Source organism: Bombina bombina, chromosome 4, assembly GCF_027579735.1.
Source record: "Bombina bombina isolate aBomBom1 chromosome 4, aBomBom1.pri, whole genome shotgun sequence".
In the NCBI taxonomy this organism is placed as follows: Eukaryota; Metazoa; Chordata; class Amphibia; order Anura; family Bombinatoridae; genus Bombina; species Bombina bombina.
The window spans coordinates 928076495-928099204 of record NC_069502.1 but is presented as its reverse complement, the minus strand read 5'-3'; the positions used below and the strand labels follow the sequence as shown (position 1 = coordinate 928099204).

General features: G+C 41.5%; 1 protein-coding gene across 2 annotated transcripts in view; it reads left to right on the top strand.

The window, feature by feature from the left end:
* Nucleotides 1–22710, top strand: part of MTR (5-methyltetrahydrofolate-homocysteine methyltransferase) — a 600857-nt gene that overhangs the window by 132872 nt on the left and 445275 nt on the right. For both annotated transcript variants that reach the window (XM_053711885.1, XM_053711884.1), the window contains exons 10-11: nucleotides 2512–2573; nucleotides 3986–4053. In XM_053711885.1, coding sequence (XP_053567860.1) covers nucleotides 2512–2573; nucleotides 3986–4053 — 130 coding nt within the window. The remainder of the gene's footprint in view (nucleotides 1–2511; nucleotides 2574–3985; nucleotides 4054–22710) is intronic.

Below are 22710 nucleotides of genomic sequence, written 5' to 3'. Positions count from 1 at the left end.
ATAGAGGCATTTATCACATCTCTAGACACATTACTAAGATAGGGCTATTATGTTAACTATCTGAGAGTAATATGTTAGGTCATGGAGCAGTCTAATTATAACACATTCCCAAGGGCAGGCTAGAGTCCCGTTTGAATATATGGAGGGATCAACAAAAACACAAAACAGAAGGGACCCTTAGGAAAAATCTCATGTTATAACAGACACTCTAAGTATTGCGAGTATGTCCCTATAAGAATATCCTCATGTGTATCGGCTTATAGGCGTCATGGAGGTATGTCACTAGTGTAGGTCATAGTATACGCATAGGAGAAACAGGGTATAATCAGAAATAGAGATCAGACATGGCACCTCCTTAACCCATCCTCATATGTCCTATCTCATATCGGCGGAAGGACTGCCAATGTGTACAGAGTCAGCCTATTCCCATCTTTAAATGACCCACGATCATGGGGAGTCCTGTTTGGTTGCATGCACTTGTCTGCTCAGGTGTTTATAGGACCATTAATGATTAGCGAAGTCTTAGTGATAGCGATATACACCCTCAGGGCATAGATATGTAATTAACTAGAATGGAGCAATCTGGTATAAACACAATAACATTTAAAATCAACATCCATTTCCCACATAGTCTAAGTTGTCAAAAGAGAAATGAAACCATATAAATAGGCATAATGAACTGCAACGGTCAGAGACAAAAAATCCATTATGTCTATGAGAAAGCATTGTCACTGGTGTTAACCTATGCCGACCCTGAAAAATTGAGAGCAGTAGATATGAGTCACAACGAGCTTGGTGATGTCTTTCATATCACTAGAGCAGACTGGTGCAGCACCCGCTGGATCAGGCCATGCAGGTATCCTCTGCAGGCCAAACAGTCACGATCTAAAGACTTGTCTGTTGAGATATCCATGATGTCTAGGGAGTAATGGTGACCTGATCGCCTGACTTATCTAATATAGCGCCATGCAGTGGGAGTGGCCCGGTCTGACCCTCTTCTTCAAAGCTCACCCGGTGTACCACAGAAGAAATCTCATGGAGAAGGCCCTGTGAAAGTAGGCCTGCGAAGGTCTCATGAAGCAGGCGTGTCAGTTCCCTAAAGTGGTCGTCTAGTAGGTGGTGGACATGTGCCTCCCATCTGTCGATCGAGTGCATTATCTGTATTTCACGAGCTATCAGCTTCATCTTGTGACATCTAACGCTTAGATTTTCACTCAAAAATATAGGTTAGTGGGATTGCGGATCATAAATAAGCTATATACAGCAGCATGGATTTCAGGTCTAATCTGTCTTGGGTTAGCTGGGATGATTTCCTCTGCTGGAGGCGGGTACAGTCTCTTTGTTAGACGGGTTTACAGTGCACCGTACAGCAGGCTGTATCCGTAGCTCTCAGATTCGCAAGCTGGCTCCAAAAGCCACAAGGAGCTGTATGGGGATAGTGTTGTTGGGTGCACAATCTCAGCAGGTACAGAGCTACTAGTTTTGCCCGACTCGACACTTACACTGAACTCCACGTGGCCTGTAAGATGGCCGCTATTCAGACGGTCAGTGTGTGAGCTGCGGTTGGTAAAAGAATGCTCAGATCTGCCACTTCAGGTCCTCTCTTCCCCACCGAACCTTATAGTACTGATCTCCAGATCATCGGCCACAATTTTGTGATATCTTGGGCGATTCTTAGCGGTCTAGTTATTAATTATAGCTATCGTATGAGCAGAGATCTCTGTGTGCGACCGCTCAGATGCCCGACTTGCTCCGCCCCCTTTAATCTCTTTAACAACTTTTTTTTTTCTTCTTTATTTTTACTGATGTGCCTTAAAGGGACAGTCTACACCAGAATAGTTATCATTTAAAAAGATAGGTAAAACCTTTACTACCCATTCCCCAGCTTTGCACAACCAACCTTGTTATATTAATATACTTTATAACCTTTAATCCTCTAAATGTCTGCCTGTTTCTAAGCCACTACAGACAGCCTCTTATCCACATGCTTTTATATTAGCTTTTCACAACTGGAGACTGCTAGTTTATGTGAGACATATAGATAACGTTGCCACAAACCTCGGGCGTTCGCACAGACACTGCACTAATTGGATAAAATGCAAGTCAATAGATAATTTAAAAAGTCATGTGATCAGGGGGCTGTCAGAAAACGCTTGGATACAAGGTAATCAGAGGTAAAAAGTATATTAATTTAACCATGTTTGGTTATGCAAAACTGGGGAATGGGTAATAAAGGTATCATCTATCTTTTTATTCAATAAAAAAATTGGAGTAGACTGTCCCTTTTAAATTAATTGGCATTTGAAAACTACTTCTTTTTTTAAATTAATAGAACTAAGATGACAAGCCTTATATAAAAAAATTACAGCATTTTAAGCCTAAATGCAAAATATAATTTATGGCCTTTTTTGGCAGGAAAATTGAAATTAGGCAATTGACTGTAAATTGTTTCAATTTATATTCACAACAAATCACTGTTTTGACTTGCGTTTATTAAATTAATTCCTTTAGGTCTCCCTAACACATTTGGTGGTTATGATGAAACACCGGAAGTGACAGCTAGTCATATAAAGGTATTTAACTAGTAAATCTAAAATAATTCTTTGTATGTGTCAACTGTGCCTTTGCAGAAAAGATGTCGGTGTATGCCATCTTGTGCAAAAGTGGAAGTCCTACACCTCAAATCCACATTTCACTTCAAATATGTATAAGAGTAAAAGCTTAATATGTTAAAAATCTTTGTTTTTTGTCTTTTTTTTTTTTTTTTTTCTTGTTGAAAAAGTTAAGTAAAAGTTGTTTGTGTAAAGTGAAATTAAGGGGCATGTAAAAAAAATAAAAATTTTTTTTTTTTGTAAAATAACTGTGCAAAATACTTTATTTTGGCTCTCTGAAAATTTTAAAATTCTTAGAACTTGAAAAGCACCCTGCTGACCTCTCAAGGCCAACCCTGCTACATACATGCCTTTTATTTGGCTTTAACTGATAACAGCAGCAAAACAATGCACTTAATGCTAACATTATGGGGCTGAATTATCAAGCTCAGAATGAGGCTTCAGGCTCGCCGGAAACGGCAGTTATGAAGCAGCTGTCTTAAGACCTCTGGTCCGCTGCCTTTGAGGCTGCGTTCTGCAATCCGCCCGATCCTATACGATCGGGCTGATTGACACTCCTGCTAGCGGCCGATTGGCTGCAAATCTGCAGGGGGTGGTATGCTGTCGGCATTCAGCGATGTCTGTCGGACATGATACGCTACAGCGCATCATGTCGGACAGACATTGATAATTTGGCCCCTATGTCTGATGCTAGCCTTGTCTACAGACTCCTGCCTCGATTGGCTCCTCCAAATAAATCAAATGGTGGGTGGAGCTCTTCACTTTCTCTTTATACCTATTTCATGCTGAAAAAGAGGTTCTTTTTTTAAATATTAATGAGTAATAATTCCAAGTCTGTGGTCAACAGGAACCTGAAACCCATTTTTTTTCCTTTCATGATTCAGATAGAGCATGCAATATACATTTTTAATTAATTTTATTTTTAAAATAAAACACCTTTCTTGGTACAGTTAGTTAAAAAGCAGTAGTGTGTTGAAATGTAGTATTGGCACTTTAAAGGGACAGAACAGACAATTTTAAACAGCTTTCCAATTTACTTTTATTTTGTTTGCTTTTTACTCTTGGTATCCTTAGTTAAAAATCATATCTAGGTATTCTCAGGAGGAGCAGTTCTCTGAGTGCTAGTTTCTGAACAATGGCTGCACACACATGTTTATCACTGGTTCATTTAATGTATTCAGCTAGCTCCCATTAGTGCACTGCTTCTCCAAAGGATACCAAAACAATAAAGCTCCATCTGAATCACACAAGAAAAAAAATGGGATTCATGTCCCTTTAAGGACCTGTAATTTGTCTTTTTAGGACAGTGAATATAAACATATCTGTTCATATCTGTAGATATTTTTGTCATCTCTGCACTGTTTTGCCTACAGGAGTTTGCCTTGGACGGTATGGTGAATATTGTTGGTGGATGTTGTGGAACTACTCCTGCACACATTAGGTATTTCATGATCTTTACGTTTTGTTCAGTACAAATGTTAAAATCAAATTGTTAAAGGTATATTAAACACACTGATTCAGATCATGCAATTTTAACAAGATTTCTAATTTGCTTCTATGATCAAATGTGCTTTGTTCCCATGGTATTCTTTGTTAGACACATAGGTAAGTATCTGGAGCACTACATGGCAGAACATAATGCTGCTATCTAGTTCTCTTGCAAATAGATAGCATTCTTGCAAAACTGCTGCCATATAGTGCTCCCGAGCTTACGTCCCTGCTTTTCAAAAAAAGATACCAAGCAAACAAAGAAAATGTGATTACAGAAGTAAATTACACAGTTCTTTAACATTATATGCTCAATAATAATCAAGAAATAACATTTTGGGTTTCATGTCCCATTAAGTTCGTTTAGGTTATGTGCATGACGTAGTATAAGCTGCAAAATCAGGTGTTAAGTAGACAATGACAAGTTTAGGTTATGTGCATGATGTAATATAAGCTGCAGAATCAGGAGTTAACCTAAACTTGTCATTGTCTACTTAACTCCTGATTCTGCAGCTTATATTACATCATGCACATAACCTAAACTTGTCATTGTCTACTTAACACCTGATTCTGCAGCTTATACTTCATGTCATGCACATAACCTAAACTTGTCATTGTCTATTTATGTGCATGATATGAAGTATAAGCTGCAGAATCAGGAGTTAAGTAGACAATGACAAGTTTATTGGCTGCAAATGTTTTACACACTCTTAATCACTCTACTCTAAAACAAGACCTCAATATATTTTATGATGCACTGTTTGTAAGGGGATCGTTGGCATAACTACTACATTGTTAGTGACATTCTAATGCAAAAATGACATGCTCTAATTATGTAATTTAAGCATTACTTCTTCTACCTATGTGTTTTAAAGATTCACAAAAAGGTTAACCACGTGAGTGAACTGCTCAGGAGTTGCAGGCATTGCAGCTCGCAAACAGGAAGCTGCAAGTAATTGGCAGCTACATGTGACTGCCATTTTCTCCAACATTGGTGTGTCCGGTCCACGGCGTCATCCATAACTTGTGGGAATATCTCTTCCCCAACAGGAAATGGCAAAGAGTACAGCAAAAGCTGTCCATATAGTCCCTCCTAGGCTCCGCCCACCCTAGTCATTCTCTTTGCCGTTGCACAGGCAACATCTCCACGGAGATGGTGAAGAGTATGTGGTGTTTAGTTGTAGTTTTTTATTCTACTATCAAGAGTTTGTTATTTTAAAATAGTGCTGGTATGTACTATTTACTCTTAAACAGAAAAAGATGAAGAGTTCTGTTTGTGAGAGGAATATGATTTTAGCAGCAGTAACTAAAATCGTTTGCTGTTTCCACATAGGACTGTTGAGATGAAGTAACTTCAGTTGGGGGAAACAGTTAGCAGACTTTTCTGCTTAAGGTATGACTAGCCATATTTCTAACAAGACTGTGTAATGCTGGAAGGCTGTCATTTCCCCTCATGGGGACCGGTAAGCTATTTTCTTAGTCTCAAACAGAATAAAGGGCTTAATATGGGCTATAAAACTGGTAGACACTTTTATGGGCAAGATCGATGGCTTTTATTTGGGCATTTTATACACCTTAAGGTTGAAATTTACACTAATAAACTTTGGGGAACGTTTTTTAACGTCAGGCACTGGTTTGGACACCTTTCCAGTCAGGAAGGGCCTTCCCTGTAGTAGGCTGAGCCTCATTTTCGCGCCATTACTGCACAGTTACTTTTGAGAGCAAGACATGCAGCTGCATGTGTGTGGATCTGAAAGTAGTTGAAAAGGTTCCTAGAAGGCTTCATTTGGTATCGTATTCCCCCCTGGGTTTGGTAAAGTCGCAGCAAAGGCTGTAGCTGGGACTGTAGAGGGGTTAAAACTGTAACCGGCTCCGGTTTCTTCATTTTAAGGGTTAAAGGTCTGAAATTTGGGGTGCAATGCTTTGAATGCTTTAAGACACTGGTGAAAATTTGGTAAAATTTGAACAATTCCTTCATAGTTTTTCACATATTCAGTAATAAAGTGTGCCCTGTTTAAAATTTAAAGAGACAGTAACGTTTTTGTTTTAAAACGGTTTTTGTACTTTATTGACAAGTTTAAGCCTGTTTAACATGTCTGTGCCTTCAGATAAGCTATGTTCTATATGTATGAAAGCCAATGTGTCTCCCCCTTCAAAATTGTGTGATAATTGTGCCATAGCGTCCAAACAAAGTAAGGACAGTACTGCCACAGATAGTAAAGTTGCCCAAGATGATTCATCAGATGAAGGGAGTAGACATAGTTCTACATCATCTCCTTCTGTGTCTACGCCAGTTTTGCCCACGCAGGAGGCCCCTAGTACTTCTAGCGCGCCAATGCTTATTACTATGCAACAATTGACGGCAGTAATGGATAACTCCATAGCAAATATTTTATCCAAAATGCCTGCATATCAGAGAAAGCGCGATTGCTCTGTTTTAAACACTGTAGAGCAGGAGGGCGCTGATGATAATTGCTCTGTCATACCCTCACACCAATCTGAAGGGGCCATAAGGGAGGTTTTGTCAGATGGGGAAATTTCAGATTCAGGTAGAATTTCTCAACAGGCAGAACCTGATGTTGTGACATTTAAATTTAAATTAGAGCATCTCCGCGCACTGCTTAAGGAGGTGTTATCTACTCTGGATGATTGTGACAACCTGGTCATTCCAGAAAAATTGTGCAAGATGGACAAGTTCCTAGAGGTTCCGGTGCACCCCGACGCTTTTCCTATACCCAAGCGGGTGGCGGACATAGTGAATAAGGAGTGGGAGAAGCCCGGCATACCTTTTTGTTCCCCCTCCTATATTTAAGAAATTATTTCCTATGGTCGACCCCAGAAAGGACTTATGGCAGACAGTCCCTAAGGTCGAGGGGGCAGTTTCTACACTAAACAAGCGCACTACTATTCCTATTGAGGATAATTGTGCTTTCAAAGATCCTATGGATAAAAAATTGGAGGGTTTGCTTAAAAAGATTTTTGTACAGCAAGGTTACCTCCTGCAACCCATTTCTTCTGTTAAGTGTGATCAGTCCACGGGTCATCATTACTTCTGGGATATTACTCCTCCCCAACAGGAAGTGCAAGAGGATTCACCCAGCAGAGCTGCACATAGCTCCTCCCCTCTACGCCACCCCCAGTCATTCTCTTGCACCCAACGACTAGATAGGATGTGTGAGAGGACTATGGTGATTATACTTAGTTTTATATCTTCAATCAAAAGTTTGTTATTTTAAAATAGCACCGGAGTGTGTTATTACCTCTCTGGCAGAGTTTGAAGAAGAATCTACCAGAGTTTTGCTATGATTTTAGCCGGAGTAGTTAAGATCATATTGCTGTTCTCGGCCATCTGAGGAGTGAGGTAAACTTCAGATCAGGGGACAGCGGGCAGATGAATCTGCATAGAGGTATGTAGCAGTTTTTATTTTCTGACAATGGAATTGATGAGAAAATCCTGCCATACCGATATAATGTCATGTATGTATACTTTACACTTCAGTATTCTGGGGAATGGTACTTCACTAGAATTACACTGTAAGAAATACATAAAGCTGTTTAATAACTAGAGATTATGTTTAACGTTTTTGCTGGAATGTAAAATCGTTTTCATTTGCTGAGGTACTGTGTGAATAAATGTTTGGGCACTATTTTTCCACTTGGCAGTTGCTTAATCTGTTTTTCTGACAGTTTCTGTTCTCCCTCACTGCTGTGTGTGAGGGGGAGGGGCCGTTTTTTGGCGCTTTTACTATGCATCAAATATTTCAGTCAGCAACTCATTGTATTCCCTGCATGATCCGGTTCATCTCTACAGAGCTCAGGGGTCTTCAAAACTTATTTTGAGGGAGGTAATTTCTCTCAGCAGAGCTGTGAGAATTATAGTTTGACTGAGATAAAAAACGTTTATTCTGTAATTTGTTTCCTGCTTTCAGAAATTGTTATCTTTGCTAATGGGATTAAACCTTTGCTAAAGTTGTGTTGTTTACAAGGATTGAGGCTATAACTGTTTCAATTTATTAATTTTCAACTGTCATAGATCTTCTGTGCTTCTTAAAGGCACAGTACGTTTTAATATTATTCTAATTGAATTGTATTTCCAAGTTGCAAGTTTATTTGCTAGTGTGTTAAACATGTCTGATTCAGAGGATTATACCTGTGTCATTTGTTGCAATGCCAAAGTGGAGCCCAATAGAAATTTATGTACTAACTGTATTGATGCTACTTTAAATAAAAGTCAATCTGTACAAATTGAACAAATTTCACCAAACAACGAGGGGAGAGTTATGCCGACTAACTCGCCTCACGTGTCAGTACCTACATCTCCCGCTCAGAGGGAGGTGCGTGATATTGTAGCGCCGAGTACATCTGGGCGGCCATTACAAATCACATTACAGGATATGGCTACTGTTATGACTGAGGTTTTGGCTAAATTACCAGAACTAAGAGGTAAGCGTGATCACTCTGGGGTGAGAACAGAGTGCGCTGATAATATTAGGGCCATGTCAGACACTGCGTCACAGGTGGCAGAACATGAGGACGGAGAACTTCATTCTGTGGGTGACGGTTCTGATCCAAACAGACTGGATTCAGATATTTCAAATTTTAAATTTAAACTGGAAAACCTCCGTGTATTACTAGGGGAGGTGTTAGCGGCTCTGAATGATTGTAACACAGTTGCAATACCAGAGAAAATGTGTAGGTTGGATAAATATTTTGCGGTACCGACGAGTACTGAGGTTTTTCCTATACCTAAGAGACTTACTGAAATTGTTACTAAGGAGTGGGATAGACCCGGTGTGCCGTTCTCACCCCCTCCGATATTTAGAAAAATGTTTCCAATAGACGCCACCACAAGGGACTTATGGCAAACGGTCCCTAAGGTGGAGGGAGCAGTTTCTACCTTAGCTAAGCGTACCACTATCCCGGTGGAGGATAGCTGTGCTTTTTCAGATCCAATGGATAAAAAGTTAGAGGGTTACCTTAAGAAAATGTTTGTTCAACAAGGTTTTATATTGCAACCCCTTGCATGCATTGCGCCGATCACGGCTGCAGCGGCATTCTGGATTGAGTCTCTGGAAGAGAACATTGGTTCAGCTACTCTGGACGACATTACGGACAGGCTTAGAGTCCTTAAACTAGCTAATTCATTCATTTCGGAGGCCGTAGTACATCTTACTAAACTTACGGCGAAGAATTCAGGATTCGCCATTCAGGCACGCAGGGCGCTGTGGCTAAAATCCTGGTCAGCTGATGTTACTTCTAAGTCTAAATTGCTTAATATACCTTTCAAAGGGCAGACCTTATTCGGGCCCGGGTTGAAAGAGATTATCGCTGACATTACAGGAGGTAAAGGCCATGCCCTGCCTCAGGACAAAGCCAAAGCCAAGACTAGACAGTCTAATTTTCGTTCCTTTCGTAATTTCAAAGCAGGAGCAGCATCAACTTCCTCTGCACCATAACAGGAAGGAGCTGTTGCTCGCTACAGACAAGGCTGGAAACCTAACCAGTCCTGGAACAAGGGCAAGCAGACTAGGAAACCTGCTGCTGCCCCTAAAACAGCATGAATTGAGGGCCCCCGATCCGGGATCGGATCTAGTGGGGGGCAGACTTTCTCTCTTCGCCCAGGCTTGGGCAAGAGATGTTCAGGATCCCTGGGCGCTAGAGATAATATCTCAGGGATACCTTCTGGACTTCAAATACTCTCCTCCAAGAGAGAGATTTCATCTGTCAAGATTGTCAACAATCCAGACAAAGAAAGAGGCGTTTCTACGCTGCGTACAAGAGCTCTTGTTAATGGGAGTAATCCATCCAGTTCCACGATCGGAACAGGGACAGGGGTTTTACTCAAATCTGTTTGTGGTTCCCAAAAAAGAGGGAACTTTCAGACCAATCCTGGACTTAAAGATCCTAAACAAATTCCTAAGAGTTCCATCGTTCAAGATGGAGACTATTCGGACAATTTTACCTATGATCCAAGAGGGTCAATACATGACCACTGTAGATTTAAAAGATGCTTACCTTCACATACCGATTCACAAAGATCATTATCGGTACCTAAGGTTTGCCTTCCTAGACAGGCATTACCAGTTTGTGGCTCTTCCATTCGGATTGGCTACAGCTCCAAGAATCTTCACAAAGGTTCTGGGTGCTCTTCTGGCGGTACTAAGACCGCGGGGAATCTCGGTAGCTCCATACCTAGACGACATTCTGATACAAGCTTCAAGCTTTCAAACTGCCAAGTCTCATACAGAGTTAGTGCTGGCATTTCTAAGGTCACATGGATGGAAGGTGAACGAAAAGAAAAGTTCACTCGTTCCACTCACAAGAGTTCCCTTCCTGGGGACTCTTATAGATTCTGTAGAAATGAAGATTTACCTAACAGAGGACAGGCTAACAAGACTTCAAAGTGCTTGCCGCACCCTTCATTCCATTCAACACCCGTCAGTGGCTCAATGCATGGAGGTAATCGGCTTAATGGTAGCGGCAATGGACATAGTACCCTTTGCACGCTTACACCTCAGACCACTGCAACTGTGCATGCTAAGTCAGTGGAATGGGGATTACTCAGACTTATCCCCTTCTCTGAATCTGGATCAAGAGACCAGAAATTCTCTTCTATGGTGGCTTTCTCGGCCACATCTGTCCAGGGGGATGCCATTCAGCAGACCAGACTGGACAATTGTAACAACAGACGCCAGCCTTCTAGGTTGGGGTGCCGTCTGGAATTCTCTGAAGGCTCAGGGACAATGGAGTCAGGAGGAGAGTCTCCTGCCAATAAACATTCTGGAATTGAGAGCAGTTCTCAATGCCCTCCTGGCTTGGCCCCAGTTGACAACTCGGGGGTTCATCAGGTTTCAGTCGGACAACATCACGACTGTAGCTTACATCAACCATCAGGGAGGGACAAGAAGCTCCCTAGCTATGATGGAAGTATCAAAGATAATTTGCTGGGCAGAGTCTCACTCTTGCCACCTGTCAGCAATCCACATCCCGGGAGTGGAGAACTGGGAGGCGGATTTCTTAAGTCGTCAGACTTTTCATCCGGGGGAGTGGGAACTTCATCCGGAGGTCTTTGCCCAAATACTTCGACGTTGGGGCAAACCAGAGATAGATCTCATGGCGTCTCGACAGAACGCCAAGCTTCCTTGTTACGGGTCCAGATCCAGGGATCCAGGAGCAGTCCTGATAGATGCTCTGACAGCACCTTGGGACTTCAGGATGGCTTACGTGTTTCCACCCTTCCCGTTGCTTCCTCGATTGATTGCCAGAATCAAACAAGAGAGAGCATCAGTGATTCTAATAGCACCTGCGTGGCCACGCAGGACTTGGTATGCAGACCTGGTGGACATGTCATCCTGTCCACCTTGGTCTCTACCTCTGAAACAGGACCTTCTGATACAGGGTCCCTTCAAACATCAAAATCTAACTTCTCTGAAGCTGACTGCTTGGAAATTGAACGCTTGATTTTATCAAGACGTGGATTTTCTGAGTCAGTTATTGATACCTTAATACAGGCTAGGAAACCTGTTACCAGAAAGATTTACCATAAGATATGGCGTAAATACCTATATTGGTGTGAATCCAAAGGTTACTCTTGGAGTAAGGTTAGGATTCCTAGGATATTGTCTTTTCTACAAGAAGGTTTAGAAAAGGGTTTATCTGCTAGTTCATTAAAGGGACAGATCTCGGCTCTGTCCATTCTGTTACACAAACGTCTGTCAGAAGTTCCTGACGTCCAGGCTTTTTGTCAGGCTTTGGCCAGAATTAAGCCTGTGTTTAAAACTGTTGCTCCACCATGGAGTTTAAACCTTGTTCTTAATGTTTTACAGGGCGTTCCGTTTGAACCCCTTCATTCCATTGATATAAAGTTGTTATCTTGGAAAGTTCTATTTTTAATGGCTATTTCCTCGGCTCGAAGAGTCTCTGAATTATCAGCCTTACATTGTGATTCTCCTTATTTGATTTTTCATTCGGATAAGGTAGTCCTGCGTACTAAACCTGGGTTCTTACCTAAGGTAGTTACTAACAGGAATATCAATCAAGAGATTGTTGTTCCTTCTTTATGCCCAAATCCTTCTTCAAAGAAGGAACGTCTACTGCACAACCTGGATGTAGTCCGTGCTCTAAAATTTTACTTACAGGCAACTAAGGAATTTCGACAAACGTCTTCTCTGTTTGTCATTTACTCTGGGCAGAGGAGAGGTCAAAAGGCTTCCGCTACCTCTCTTTCTTTTTGGCTTCGTAGCATAATTCGTTTAGCTTATGAGACTGCTGGACAGCAGCCTCCTGAAAGAATTACAGCTCATTCTACTAGAGCTGTGGCTTCCACTTGGGCCTTCAAGAATGAGGCCTCTGTTGAACAGATTTGCAAGGCTGCAACTTGGTCTTCGCTTCATACTTTTTCCAAATTTTACAAATTTGACACTTTTGCTTCATCGTAGGCTATTTTTGGGAGAAAGGTTCTTCAGGCAGTGGTTCCTTCTGTATAAAGAGCCTGCCTATCCCACCCGTCATCCGTGTACTTTTGCTTTGGTATTGGTATCCCAGAAGTAATGATGACCCGTGGACTGATCACACTTAACAGAAGAAAACATAATTTATGCTTACCTGATAAATTCCTTTCTTCTGTAGTGTGATCAGTCCACGGCCCGCCCTGTTTTTTAAGGCAGGTAAATATTTTTTAATTTATACTCCAGTCACCACTTCACCCTTGGCTTTTCCTTTCTCGTTGGTCCTTGGTCGAATGACTGGGGGTGGCGTAGAGGGGAGGAGCTATGTGCAGCTCTGCTGGGTGAATCCTCTTGCACTTCCTGTTGGGGAGGAGTAATATCCCAGAAGTAATGATGACCCGTGGACTGATCACACTACAGAAGAAAGGAATTTATCAGGTAAGCATAAATTATGTTTTCGTGCATTGTTCCTGTCACTACAGCAGCGTGGTTCTGGTTCGAGGAACTAGAAAAGTCGCTCAGTAGAGAGACTCCGTATGAGGAGGTTATGGACAAAGTTCACGCACTCAAGTTGGCTAATTCTTTTATTTTAGATGCCGCTTTGCAATTAGCTAGATTAGCGGCGAAAAATTCAGGGTTTGCAATTGTGGCGCGCAGAGCACTTTGGCTAAAGTCTTGGTCAGCGGATGTATCTTCCAAGACAAAATTGCTTAATATCCCCTTAAAGGGTAAAACTCTCTTTGGGCCAGAATTGAAAGAGATTATCTCAGACATCACTGGGGGTAAGGGCCACGCCCTCCCACAAGATAGGCCTTTCAAAGCCAAGAATAAGTCTAATTTTCGTTCCTTTCGCAATTTCAGGAACGGACCGGCCTCCAACTCTGCAGCCTCTAAACAAGAGGGTAATGCTTCGCAAACCAAACCAGCTTGGAAACCGATGCAAGGCTGGAACAAAGGTAAGCAGGCCAATAAGCCTGCTGCTGCTAACAAAACAGCATGAAGGAGTAGCCCCCGATCCGGGACCGGATCTAGTAGGGGGCAGACTCTCTCTCTTCGCTCAGGCTTGGGCAAGAGATGTTCAGGATCCCTGAGCACTAGAAATATTTTCTCAGGGTTATCTTCTGGAATTCAAGGAACTACCCCCAAGGGGAAGGTTCCACATGTCTCACTTATCTTCAAACCAAATAAAGAGACAAGCATTCTAACATTGTGTAGAAGACCTGTTAAAAATGGGAGTGATACACCCAGTTCCAACCGTGGAACAAGGAATGGGGTTTTACTCAAATCTGTTTGTAGTTCCCAAAAAAGAGTGAACTTTCAGACCAATTCTGGATTTAAAGATCCTAAACAAATTTCTCAGAGTGCCATCGTTCAAAATGGAAACCATTCGAACGATTTTACCTACAATCCAGGAGGGTCAATTTATGACTACCGTGGATCTAAAGGATGCGTATCTACATATTCCTATCCACAAAGATCATCATCAGTTCCTAAGGTTCGCCTTTCTGGACAAACATTACCAGTTTGTGGCTCTCCTATTCGGGCTAGCCACTGCTCCAAGGATTTTCACAAAGGTACACGGGTCCCTTCTAGCGGTTCTAAGACCAAGGGGCATTGCAGTGGCTCCTTACTTGGACGACATTCTGATACAAGCGTCGTCTCTTTCAAAGGCAAAGGCTCACACAGACATCGTTCTGGCCTTTCTCAGATCTCACGGATGGAAAGTGAACATAGACAAAAGTTCCCTGTCTCCGTCGACAAGAGTTCCTTTCTTGGGGACAATAATAGATTCCTTAGAAATGAAGATTTTCCTGACAGATGTCAGAAAGTCAAAACTTCTAAATGCTTGTCAAGTTCTTCATTCTGTTCCACGACCTTCCATAGCTCAGTGCATGGAAGTAGTAGGGTTGATGGTTGCTGCAATGGACATAGTTCTTTTTGCGCGAATTCATCTAAGACCATTACAACTGTGCATGCTGAAACAGTGGAATGGGGATTATACGGACTTGTCTCCAGTGATTCAAGTAGATCAGAAGACCAGAGACTCACTCCGTTGGTGGCTGACCCAGGATCACCTGTCCCAGGGAATGAGCTTCCGCAGACCAGAGTGGGTCATCGTCACGACCGACGCCAGTCTAGTGGGCTGGGGCGCGGTCTGGGACTCCCTGAAAGCTCAGGGTCTATGGTCTCGGGAAGAGTCTCTTCTCCCGATAAATATTCTGGAACTGAGAGCGATATTCAATACTCTCAGGGCTTGGCCTCAACTAGCAAAGGCCAGATTCATAAGATTTCAATCAGACAACATGACGACTGTTGCTTACATCAACCATCAGGGGGGAACAAGGAGTTCCCTGGCGATGAGAGAAGTGACCAAGATCATAAAATGGGCGGAGGATCACTCCTGCCATCTATCTGCGATCCACATCCCAGGAGTGGAAAACTGGGAGGCGGATTATCTGAGTCGTCAGACATTCCATCCGGGGGAGTGGGAACTCCACCCGGAGATATTTGCACAGTTAACTCAATTGTGGGGCTTTCCAGACATGGATCTGATGGCGTCTCGTCAGAACTTCAAGGTTCCTTGCTACGGGTCCAGATCCAGGGATCCCAAGGCGACTCTAGTGGATGCATTAGTAGCGCCTTGGACCTTCAACCTAGCTTATGTGTTTCCACCGTTCCCTCTCATTCCCAGGCTGGTAGCCAGGATCAAACAAGAGAGGGCCTCTGTGATTCTGATAGCTCCTGCGTGGCCACGCAGGACTTGGTATGCAGACCTGGTGAATATGTCATCGGCTCCACCATGGAAGCTACCTTTGAGACAGGATCTTCTTGTACAGAGTCCATTCGAACATCCAAATCTAGTCTCTCTCCAGCTGACGGCTTGGAAATTGAACGCTTGATTCTATCTAAGCGTGGGTTTTCGGATTCTGTGATAGATACTCTGGTACAAGCCAGAAAACCGGTAACTAGAAAAATTTACCATAAAATATGGAAAAGATATATCTGTTGGTGTGAATCCAAGGGATTCTCATGGAGTAAGATTAAAATTCCTAAGATCCTTTCCTTTCTCCAGGAAGTTTTGGATAAGGGATTATCAGCGAGTTCTCTAAAGGGACAGATTTCTGCTTTATCTGTCTTGTTACACAAACGACTGGCAGCTGTGCCAGATGTTCAAGCATTTGTTCAGGCTTTAGTTAGGATCAAGCCTGTTTACAGACCTTTGACTCCTCCCTGGAGTCTAAATCTAGTTCTTTCAGTTTTCCAAGGGGTTCCGTTTGAACCTTTACATTCCATAGATATTAAGTTGTTATCTTGGAAAGTTTTGTTTTTAGTTGCTATTTCTTCTGCTAGAAGAGTTTCTGAGTTATCTGCTCTGCAGTGTACTCCGCCCTATCTGGTGTTCCATTCAGATAAGGTTGTTTTGCGTACTAAGCCTGGTTTTCTTCCAAAAGTTGTTTCCAACAAGAATATTAACCATGAGATAGTTGTGCCTTCTTTGTGTCCGAATCCAGTTTCAAAGAAGGAACGTTTGTTACACAATTTGGATGTAGTCCGTGCTTTAAAATTCTATTTAGAAGCTACAAAAGATTTCAGACAAACATCTTCTCTGTTTGTCGTCTATTCTGGTAAAAGGAGAGGTCAAAAAGCTACTTCTACCTCTCTTTCCTTTTGGCTTAAAAGCATCATCCGATTGGCTTACGAGACTGCCGGACGGCAGCCTCCTGAAAAAATCACAGCTCACTCTACTAGGGCTGTGGCTTCCACATGGGCCTTCAAGAACGAGGCTTCTGTTGATCAGATATGTAAGGCAGCGACTTGGTCTTCCCTGCACACTTTTGCCAAATTCTACAAATTTGATACTTTTGCTTCTTCGGAGGCTATTTTTGGGAGAGAGGTTTTACAAGCCGTGGTGCCTTCTGTTTAGGTAACCTGATTGGCTCCCTCCCTTCATCCGTGTCCTAAAGCTTTGGTATTGGTTCCCACAAGTTATGGATGACGCCGTGGACCGGACACACCAATGTTGGAGAAAACAGAATTTATGCTTACCTGATAAATTACTTTCTCCAACGGTGTGTCCGGTCCACGGCCCGCCCTGGTTTTTTAATCAGGTTTGATGAATTTATTTCTTTAACTACAGTCACCACGGCACCCTATAGTTTCTCCTGTTTTTCTCCTGTCCGTCGGTCGAATGACTGGGGTGAGCGGAGCCTAGGAGGGACTATATGGACAGCTTTTGCTGTACTCTTTGCCATTTCCTGTTGGGGAAGAGATATTCCCACAAGTTATGGATGACGCCGTGGACTGGACACACCGTTGGAGAAAGTAATTTATCAGGTAAGCATAAATTCTGTTTTTGATTGGCTCGCCAGTTGTTTTCTGCTCTACATTTGTAATGCTTTGACTAAGTTTTTAACTCATTTATGGGGGTTTAATATTTGCATTAGAATGTCCCTTTAAGCAAACATGTAAGCTAGGACTCTATCAGCTTTATATTATGAGGAGCTAGATATTTCAAATTTGCTACAGGTTGGGCGCTTTGCCTTTTAGTTGTTGTTGATGATTATTATTATTACAGGTAGCCCTCAGTTTACGCCGGGGTTAGGTTCCAGAAGGAATGGTTGTAAATCGAAACCGTTGTAATTTGAAACTCAGTTTATAATGTAAGTCAATGGGAAGTCAGGGAGATAGGTTCCAGGCCCCTCTTAAAATTGTCATAAGTAACACCTAATACATTATTTTTAAAGCTTTGAAATGAAGACTTTAAATGCTAAACAGCATTATAAACGTAATAAAATAATCGCACAACACAGAATATATAATTAAACTAAGTTAAATGAACAAAAACATTTCCTAAACAGCATTAGAAACGTAATAAAATAATCACACAACACAGACTTCACTTGCATTTTTCTACAAACAGTTCTTTCTATGCATTCCAAACTGGACTGATTTATAGACAGGAATATCTTGTTCCTTTGAAATCTGCTCGATAGCTCAGGTCTGGTTCAACTGATTAATTTCAGCTTGCTTGGCTTTGCTGCAACACAAGCGGACAGCTCCACCTACTGGCTATTTTAATAAATGCACTGCTTCCGAATGCTTTTCAATAGCAGTCACATGACTGGAAAAAAAGGTTGTTATTCTGAAATGGTGTAAATTGAACCGTTGTAAAACGAGGGCCATCTGTATTATTATTATTATTATTTTTATTATTCCGTAAACATGTTGTATAGTAACTACTGGAAGAACTTTTTTTGTCTATTCCCTTTTCACTATAAGGGCCAGATAACGAGTGGAGCGCTAGCGTTTGCTTGCAAGCAATAAGGGGTTTATAGTGGGTGTTTGCGCTCGTTGTGTTTACCGCTGGTATTAAGAGTAGAAAGTAAACGCGATCGCTTGAGCGCAATTGCGGTTTACGCTTGAATGATTACCCTGCCCTCAGAGCTCTGGTTAACTGTTTTGTGAAACAAAAAAGTTGCACAAAACACATAAAAATATTACAAAGTACACTTGCGCACGCACATATATACTGTGTATGTATGTATGTATATGTATTTATATGTGTATGTATGTATATATGTATATATGTATGTATATATGTATATATGTATGTATGTGTATATGTATGTGTATATGTATGTATATATGTATGTATATGTGTATATGTATGTATATGTGTATATGTATGTATATGTGTATATGTATGTATATGTGTATATGTATGTATATGTGTATATGTATGTATATGTATGTATGTATGTATATGTGTATATGTATGTATATGTGTATATGTATGTATATGTGTATATGTATGTATATATGTATATGTGTATATGTATATGTATATATGTATGTATATGTGTATATGTATGTATATATGTATATATGTATGTGTGTATGTATATATATATATATATATGTGTATATATATGTGTGTGTGTGTGTGTATATATATATATATATATATATATATATATATATATATATATATATATATATATATATATATTATACATAGGTATACCTCACTTTACAGCGCTTCACTTTACAGCGATTCGCTAATACAGCACTTTGTGGAGCTGAAATTCAACCTCCAAGGATTTTGAAACAGTGCTGTAATCATCGTGAGATTGCGAGAAAAGTGACTGGCACCATTTTGTTATGCTTAGTTCACTCTGTTAACTGCATTGCAGTGCAATCTGTGTCTCAGTGCTATAGTCTGGCAAATTTTACTACAGTAATTGTCACTATTTTACAGGTACAGTATTTATTGAAAACTAATTGAATACTTGCTGTGCTAGTGTTAAACTAAATGTAGCACTATTGCACTTCTAATATATGTTAGTTCAAACATGTTTTTAAGATTTTAAACACTGAAAAGAAAGCTAAAATTGCCTTGTTTCACTTTAAGGCAGTTTTCACTTTACAGCGGGGCTCCGGTCCCTAACCCGCTGTATGAGCGGGGTATACCTGTATATACACACACACACACTATATATATATATATATATATATATATATATATATATATATATATATATATATATATATATATATATATATATATTCACACACACATACACATATATATATATATATATATATACACATATTATTTCTCCAACATAGGTGTGTCCGGTCCACGGCGTCATCCTTACTTGTGGGATATTCTCTTCCCCAACAGGAAATGGCAAAGAGCCCAGCAAAGCTGGTCACATGATCCCTCCTAGGCTCCGCCTACCCCAGTCATTCTCTTTGCCGTTGTACAGGCAACATCTCCACGGAGATGGCTTAGAGTTTTTTAGTGTTTAACTGTAGTTTTTCATTATTCAATCAAGAGTTTGTTATTTTCAAATAGTGCTGGTACGTACTATTTACTCAGAAACAGAAAAGAGATGAAGAATTCTGTTTGTATGAGGAAAATGATTTTAGCAACCGTAACTAAAATCCATGGCTGTTCCACACAGGACTGTTGAGAGCTATTAACTTCAGTTGGGGGAACAGTTTGCAGTCTCTTGCTGCTTGAGGTATGACACATTCTAACAAGACGATGTAATGCTGGAAGCTGTCATTTTCCCTATGGGATCCGGTAAGCCATGTTTATTACGATTGTAAATAAGGGCTTCACAAGGGCTTATTTAAACTGTAGACTTTTTTTGGGCTAAATCGATTGATATTAACACTTATTTAGCCTTGAGGAATCATTTATTCTGGGTATTTTGATTTAATAATATCGGCAGGCACTGTTTTAGACACCTTATTCTTTAGGGGCTTTCCCAAAGCATAGGCAGAGTCTCATTTTCGCGCTGGTGTTGCGCACTTGTTTTTGAGAGGCATGGCATGCAGTCGCATGTGAGAGGAGCTCTGATACTTATAAAAGACTTCTGAAGGCGTCATTTGGTATCGTATTCCCCTTTGGGTTTGGTTGGGTCTCAGCAAAGCAGATACCAGGGACTGTAAAGGGGTTTAAAGCTTAAAACGGCTCCGGTTCCGTTATTTTAAGGGTTAAAGCTTCCAAAATTGGTGTGCAATATTTTCAAGGCTTTAAGACGCTGTGGTGAAAATTTGGTGAATTTTGAACAATTCCTTCATGTTTTTTCGCAATTGCAGTAATAAAGTGTGTTCAGTTTAAAATTTAAAGTGACAGTAACGGTTTTATTTTAAAACGTTTTTTGTACTTTCTGATCAAGTTTATGCCTGTTTAACATGTCTGAACTACCAGATAGACTGTGTTCTGAATGTGGGGAAGCCAGAATTCCTATTCATTTAAATAAATGTGATTTATGTGATAATGACAATGATGCCCAAGATGATTCCTCAAGTGAGGGGAGTAAGCATGGTACTGCATCATTCCCTCCTTCGTCTACACGAGTCTTGCCCACTCAGGAGGCCCCTAGTACATCTAGCGCGCCAATACTCCTTACTATGCAACAATTAACGGCTGTAATGGATAATTCTGTCAAAAACATTTTAGCCAAAATGAACCCTTGTCAGCGTAAGCGTGGCTGCTCTGTTTTAGTTACTGAAGAGCATGACGACGCTGATATTAATATCTCTGAAGGGCCCCTAACCCAATCTGAGGGGGCCAGGGAGGTTTTGTCTGAGGGAGAAATTACTGATTTAGGGAACATTTCTCAGCAGGCTGAATCTGATGTGATTACATTTAAATTTAAATTGGAACATCTCCGCATTTTGCTTAAGGAGGTATTATCCACTCTGGATGATTGTGAAAATTTAGTCATCCCAGAGAAACTATGTAAAATGGACAAGTTCCTAGAGGTGCCGGGGCTCCCAGAAGCTTTTCCTATACCCAAGCGGGTGGCGGACATTGTTAATAAAGAATGGGAAAGGCCCGGTATTCCTTTCGTCCCTCCCCCCATATTTAAAAAATTGTTTCCTATGGTCGACCCCAGAAAGGACTTATGGCAGTCAGTCCCCAAGGTCGAGGGAGCGGTTTCTACTTTAAACAAACGCACCACTATTCCCATAGAGGATAGTTGTGCTTTCAAAGATCCTATGGATAAAAAATTAGAAGGTTTGCTTAAAAAGATGTTTGTTCAGCAGGGTTACCTTCTACAACCCATTTCATGCATTGTCCCTGTCACTACAGCCGCATATTTCTGGTTTGATGAACTGCTTAAGGTGCTCGATAGTGACTCTCCTCCTTATGAGGAGATTATGGACAGAATCAATGCTCTCAAATTGGCTAATTCTTTCACTCTAGACGCCTCTTTGCAATTGGCTAAGTTAGCGGCTAAGAACTCTGGGTTTGCTATTGTGGCGCGCAGAGCGCTTTGGTTGAAATCTTGGTCGGCTGATGCGTCTTCCAAGAACAAGCTACTAAACATTCCTTTCAAGGGGAAAACGCTGTTTGGTCCTGACTTGAAAGAGATTATCTCTGATATCACTGGGGGTAAGGGCCACGCCCTTCCTCAGGATCGGCCCTTCAAGGCAAAAAATAGACCTAATTTTCGTCCCTTTCGTAAAAACGGACCAGCCCAAGGTGCTACGTCCTCTAAGCAAGAGGGTAATACTTCTCAGGCCAAGCCAGCTTGGAGACCAATGCAAGGCTGGAACAAGGGAAAGCAGGCCAAGAAACCTGCCACTGCTACCAAGACAGCATGAAATATTGGCCCCCGATCCGGGACCGGATCTGGTGGGGGGCAGACTCTCTCTCTTCGCTCAGGCTTGGGCAAGAGATGTTCTGGATCCTTGGGCGCTAGAAATAGTCTCCCAGGGTTATCTTCTGGAATTCAAGGGACTTCCCCCAAGGGGGAGGTTCCACAAGTCGCAGTTGTCTTCAGACCACATAAAAGGACAGGCGTTCTTACATTGTGTAGAAGACCTGTTAAAAATGGGAGTGATTCATCCTGTTCCATTAAGAGAACAAGGGATGGGGTTCTACTCCAATCTGTTCATAGTTCCCAAAAAAGAGGGAACGTTCAGACCAATCCTAGATCTCAAGATCTTAAACAAATTTCTCAAGGTTCCATCGTTCAAGATGGAAACCATTCGAACTATCCTTCCTTCCATCCAGGAAGGTCAATTTATGACCACGGTGGATTTAAAGGATGCGTATCTACATATTCCTATCCACAAGGAACATCATCGGTTCCTAAGGTTTGCATTCCTGGACAAACATTACCAGTTCGTGGCGCTTCCTTTCGGATTAGCCACTGCTCCAAGGATTTTCACAAAGGTACTAGGGTCCCTTCTAGCGGTGCTAAGACCAAGGGGCATTGCAGTAGTACCTTACCTGGACGACATTCTGATTCAAGCGTCGTCCCTTCCTCAAGCAAAGGCTCACACGGACATTGTCCTGGCCTTTCTCAGATCTCACGGCTGGAAAGTGAACGTGGAAAAGAGTTCTCTATTCCCGTCAACAAGGGTTCCCTTCTTGGGAACAATTATAGACTCCTTAGAAATGAGGATCTTTCTAACAGAGGCCAGAAAAACAAAGCTTCTGGACTCTTGTCGGATACTTCATTCCGTTCCTCTTCCTTCCATAGCTCAGTGCATGGAAGTGATCGGGTTGATGGTGGCGGCGATGGACATAGTTCCTTTTGCGCGCATTCATCTAAGACCATTACAACTGTGCATGCTCAGTCAGTGGAATGGGGACTATACAGACTTGTCTCCGAAGATACAAGTAAATCAGAGGA